Genomic DNA, 5642 nt, shown 5'->3' with positions numbered 1-5642 from the left:
GGAATCAACTTCAGCTCGATTCTTAGAAGAGTATTTAGATATCTTGCGAATTACAGAAGGGATTGAATCGTTAGACTAAATACTTAATCTTATCATACTCGGTGGCAATGTCTTGATAGCAGTCGGTTTTTAGATTCTTGCTTCCTTTGATTTCTTTATATCTATGCAGAGATGTTTCTTTATTCCAAGACTAGAACGAGGCAAATAATTTTGATTGCACCAAATCATGATCAGATGCTCAATCTATCCAAGAGATTCAAAGTTGAATTGAAATTCGTTGTCTTTACTCTTTATTCAACGCTGTTGATATCGAGCTATTTACTTTAGCGAGGAATGGAACGATCGCTAAAGGGGGTGATTTAAGGGATGATCGAAGGAAATAATCAAGAGTGAGTTTTAAATACTGATGCTTTATTTTATATAAAGTATTGTATAAATGTATAAACGCTATAAATATGTGGTATCTATCTATGGTGGTGGTGGGGTGCTAGTCGTGATCGCAAAGAAAGGGTATGACGAGGGCGGGCGGGGTCGGGGGCCGGCAGCGGCGCGCCATCTATTTACATTCATTCACTCACGGGAAGGGCTGACCTACCATAATCTACCGGTCTCTCTCTTTCACTAACATATAACACGATTATATAATATATGTGTAGTGTGTGTATATATACGAGTACACATATAGCAATAGTGTGTGTGCGCGCGTGTGGCAATGTGTTCATATATATATATACGCGAAGGAAGTAGTAGTAATAGTATGTATACATGTATATATATATAAAGAGAAAACATATATGCGCATGGACGAGTAATGTAATAATAATATGTATGCTTGAGTGCGGCAGTGAGTATAACAACTTGTGAGATCGTGACGCGATCATATGATCGTGCACGGCTCATCGGAAGAGAGAGAAAAAAAGACAGAGTAGTAAATATGTGTGAAGAGCGGCGGCCTTACGGATGGTGGAAGACGTAAGAGAGAAAAAAAATACAAAGAGAGTACTGCCGGAGCAACGGTGGGTGTTCAGAAAACAGAACAGACCCAGTTGGTCCAACGACGAAGCGCCAAAGCTTGTCCACTTGCTGGGTCCATGACGGAGCAGCCGGGTTCAACGTGCTTGCGTTGACTCTGTGTTCTGGCGCGGTGGTTCAGGTGATGTCAACTAGAAAACTTGGACGTGGCTTGATGCGTTGCCGATCGTATGATACGGGCTCGTCGTGTAGATCGCGACCAAGATGTCCAGATGTCGCGGTGTTGTTGCAACCGTGGCTGGCAATCACGGCTTCGTTCGACTTCCTCCGTCGCGTTACGCGGATTTGATGAAAGAAGAAATTGACTAAATTTTACCCGTGCCTCGTCTTACGATGGGGACGAGTCGCGTTGTCGACGAGATGGGGATGAGACGAGACGAGAACCGCGGATCACGAATGGCCGTGGCCACGGTGTGCACTTTACCGAGATCTGAACCCGTGATCCTTGATGGCTGAGACCAGCGTGCCGAGCTTTCAACTCGCGCTTTTCACCGTGTTTCGATATATACCGACTGGATTTGTGATTAGAATATTCTGACTATATACCGACTACACCACTAACGCCGGCGCTATAACCATGTTCCTAGATTGGACGAAGCTTTGGGAAGAAGACGTTGAGCGCGTTTGAGGATCGTTTGAGACCGGTAAGTGACTGTGGTGGGTATGCCGCCGTCGCCGAGCCGAGATCGCTGGGGCTTTAGAACGTCTAGTACTTGCCAAGTGCCGCGGGGATGATGGCTCCGTGAGAGCCGAGTCCAGCGTGGATGGCGCCAGATGGTCCGTTGATCACAGCAACACCACCGTCGTGTCCGCCAATTCCAGCGCCGATTCCGGCACCACCACCCACAACAGCGATGGCACCTGAAAATACCAAATAGCTTGGTAAAATATATGTTCCAACTCCTTCGCTCCTTTATCATATGTCAATGTTGCTTCTTAATGTCGATCATTCGACCGGAATACAGACCAGCACCACCGAGTCCGAGTCCAGCACCACCGAGACCACCAGGCGCAGCAGCGGCGGCAGAGCCAGAGCTACCGTCGTCACCGTTGATGTTGCCACTGCCAGCATAGAAGGATACAACTCCCACAGATGGTCCTACCAAGTTAGCACTACCCTGGGATGGTCCAATGAGGGTGGAGGTACCAGCAGAAGCACCCACGGAGGTGAATGGACCAGTAGCAGGTCCTACGAGACCAGCTGGGCCGGTACGAGGTCCACCAACGTTCTTGGCACCTTCTTGGGGTCCTACGCTGTCAGATGGTCCACTCTGGGGTCCAACGTTAGCCTTGGGTCCTTCAGCGGGTCCAATGTCAGCCCTGCCTCCGATCACTCCTGCTCGACAGAATAAAAGGAATCCCGGTGAACGACTGTCCCTCTCGTGGTAATTCTTCTTTATGTTCAATTCCACGACGAGTTACGCACCACCAGAGACAATTTGTTGAACACCAGCAGCACCAGCTGCCGCCGCGGATCCAGCGGCATAGCTGGCACCGAGAGCTGAGGATCCCAAGCTGGACGCTCCCTCTTGGAGAGATCTCGCGCTACCAGCACCTGCTGCAAGTCCACCGGAGAGACTAGCACCTCCGCCGACTAGGCCAACTCCAGCGATGCCTCCTCCAAGACCAACTCCGAGGCCTCCACCAACTCCAAGGCCGCCAACGCCATGACCTCCAGCAAGAGCAATGCCAGGTCCATGTGCGATTCCGGCACGGGCCGTTGCTACTGCTAGACAGGCGAACACAACCTGCAACCAGGTAAGTTCCGGTCAGTATCGCTCGTTTCTCGTTATACGACCAATTTGTTTCTAAGCTATTGTTCGTTTCGTAGCGTTACATTATGTGTCTATGTATGTAAGTTCGTGAAAGGTATACTCGTGGTACGGCAATATCGCGAAGTGAAATCAGCGAGGAAGAAAAAACGAAAACGAACGAAGACGAACTATCCTCAGCGCTGGTTTACGGAAGCAACGTTCAACTATCGCCGTGAATTCAGACTCTCATTGACTTGGCACCGATTACCACGTGCCCCGTTGTAACATAACCGCGGCTTTCACTTTCGATACTCGCTACACGGTTATAGACTGGCCGCGCGCGCGGCGTTCCGCGGCATCGGGAAACGATTCCCAGCACCTGGGAAACGTCGTCCCTCAACGCGATCGCCTTTAAAGCGTGAAAGCTACGATGTGACTGGTTTTTGCCTCGTTTAATATCAAAGTCCGAAGAAACGATAACCGGATGGAAGTCGAGCGTGAAATTTCGCAACGTTCTACGTCCGTCGATATCGTAACGACTGCGTGTTGTTGAGGAAAATGCGAACTCGAGACATAGTGTTGTAACGTTTCGCAATTCGAAATAATACCGAACCTTCCTCGAAAGTTCTCCGTTATCTACGATGAATTCTTTTTATCATGCTTCAAGTAAATATTAGAGAAAGAAATTTCTTTTTAGTTCCATTTGATAAAAGAAAAACCGACCTGTTCGCGTTTTATGCAATCGCGTATTATTCTAACGTAATCCGTGTAATGCGAATTGGCATTCGTAATTGATCGACGAGCAATGTCTCCTGGAAATCGCGAGTTACAAACACGGTGAACAGATGTTACTTCTTTCTAGAAATCCGCCGAAGGCGCAATTTCGAGTTAACGCGAACCGATTATTTCCCTCGGCCATTTTTCTTACCATTACTAGAAACGACCGGTTCTCGAGCATCGTACCGCGAATCGATCAGGACCGTAGCTTCGAAACGAGGAGAAAATCAAGTGAAACAGGCTGAGAAGAGATGGAAAACTCGGCCGTTTAAGTCGACAAAAAGAAAACGCGTTTACGTGCGTGTGACGGAAGTTGGAAAATCGGTTGGACGACGCGTCACGCCCAAGCTCTCACGAGTGTTGCACTTAAACGAGTGCACCGTTGCCCTGCCATTATGCATATCTAACGACTTCGCGAAACTTTCACATCCCGTTTACATGGAACCGTGGCAATCCGTGTGACGTGGTCGACCGAGCGTTCTCGCGACCCAGCGATCGGAAAACGACCGAACCCGATGTGTTGTTTCGAAAGCGAACCGGTACTTTGCATAGATCGTTTACGATCGTTCGAGATTTATGAAATCGCGTTGGCGAGAATCGTTAGAGCTAGTTACTTCTACGAATTAATCGCGGGGAACTTAATTGCGTTCGAAGAAACGACGTGCAACTGGTAGAGTTAATGAGAATCAATCGAGCTAATTTGGATTCGCTTTCAGGTTAAAAATCGAACGATGGATAAGGTAGGCAAACCGAGAAAGAAATCGGCGAGCCGAGAGAACGATGACGAACGGTATTCGTGAATGAAGATGCACCGAGAATAAAACCGGTCGCGGGTTCGGTTGCTCGCTGAATGACGATGATACTATTACAACCGGTTCCACGGTCAGTGTACCGTACAACGAGACTTCTTGCCGCATGAATGGAGCGCGTAAGAAGGGCAAAGTCGATTTGTGTACTCTGGTACCACGGAGCAAGCAGGACGAGCCGTGACATTGAACGTCGTCAGTTTGGTGCCACAAAGTCTGACTGCAAGCGAGGAGCTTTCGAACTTCGACTTTCCACGGATTTCGACTGGCTTACGGATGAAAGGTTCCAATTAAAGCGATTTATCGTTGACTCTATACCGCTGCCACCGATGCCATGAATAATGTCTCGGGTAAAGAGCAGTGCTCGAGAGCGTGCTCGTGAGTCCCAAGCGGTTTATTCTAGCGAATCGATTCGAGAAAATGAAGCAAAAGGAAAATTTAGATGCAGACGGACCGCGAAATCTTGTGAATAGGAAATATCTCGTTAAACAGCTACTTTACGTACAAACACTAGATGGATCGAATTCAAAACCGCGAGTTGTATAGAAAATTCGCTGATTAACTGGAAGGAAGGTGCGAGTAGACCGAGAACACGATCCGAAATATTATATCGAAGAGAACCGCGAACAACTCGATCGAAGAACTCGAACCCGATACTCGGATAATCGATCGAACACCCCACGAAAATCACCAACCCCGTGGTGGATACTCACAAAGGCCTTCATGTTTGGTGTGTGTATGGTGGGCTAGTAGTCCGGTGAATGACTGACTTGGGCCGGGCCGGCGGGCCTTATATACGCCTAACTCTACTCTGGCTACGCTCCACAATCACCATCCTTTCGAAAGCAAGGCGCTCCACCACCCTCCCCCCAGAAAAACTATAATCCACGTCGTACCAGCGGCCAGCATAGACCGAAGGTAGTCCCACCAGCTGGTTTAGGGACAGGCAGGGGGGTTCCCCCTTGCCACCTCGCCGATACAGAGGTTGCACGTTGTAGGTTGTTTGCGGGTATTCCACGGGCTTCGTCCATGTCTAACGGCCGAGAGAGCAGCCTCCTACTCCACCCGCCCCACCATCTTGGCCTACACACTCGGCATCCACACGCCAGGCCACACCAAGTGCAACACCAGGCACCACCCGGGTTACCTGGTCACCTACGATATCTAACTCTCTCGTGTCCAGGCGTGGTGCACGACGTATATCACAGATCGCGCTAACGAAACAGCTCAACGCTGACTTATACGACGAGATCGTTCGGTGCAATTGCTGACT

The 5642-nt window shown here is 49.0% G+C and overlaps 1 protein-coding gene across 1 annotated transcript; it reads right to left on the bottom strand.

Moving 5' to 3' along the window:
* Positions 1–390: 390 nt before the first annotated feature.
* LOC132909497 (uncharacterized) lies at positions 391–5151 on the bottom strand. Its single transcript, XM_060964354.1, has 4 exons — positions 5083–5151; positions 2459–2780; positions 2000–2368; positions 391–1893 (listed from the first exon to the last, which is right to left on the bottom strand). The coding sequence occupies exons 1-4, from the start codon at positions 5092–5094 to the stop codon at positions 1739–1741; spliced, it is 858 nt and encodes a 285-aa protein (XP_060820337.1). The 5' UTR covers positions 5095–5151; the 3' UTR covers positions 391–1738.
* Between the last annotated feature and the right edge of the window lie 491 nt (positions 5152–5642).

This window comes from Bombus pascuorum, chromosome 8, assembly GCF_905332965.1.
Source record: "Bombus pascuorum chromosome 8, iyBomPasc1.1, whole genome shotgun sequence".
NCBI lineage: Eukaryota > Metazoa > Arthropoda > Insecta > Hymenoptera > Apidae > Bombus > Bombus pascuorum.
The sequence above is the reverse complement of the archived record's forward strand: the minus strand, read 5'-3'. Positions and strand labels throughout refer to the sequence as shown.

What these genes read in the sequence shown, in the direction of transcription:
- LOC132909497 (XM_060964354.1), bottom strand. An exon ending in TCAACAAATTGTCTCTGGTG is followed by an intron (nt 2,369 to 2,458) that starts GTGCGTAACTCG and finishes TCTGTCGAGCAG; the next exon opens with GAGTGATCGGAGGCAGGGCT. An exon ending in ACTCGGACTCGGTGGTGCTG is followed by an intron (nt 1,894 to 1,999) that starts GTCTGTATTCCG and finishes TGGTATTTTCAG; the next exon opens with GTGCCATCGCTGTTGTGGGT.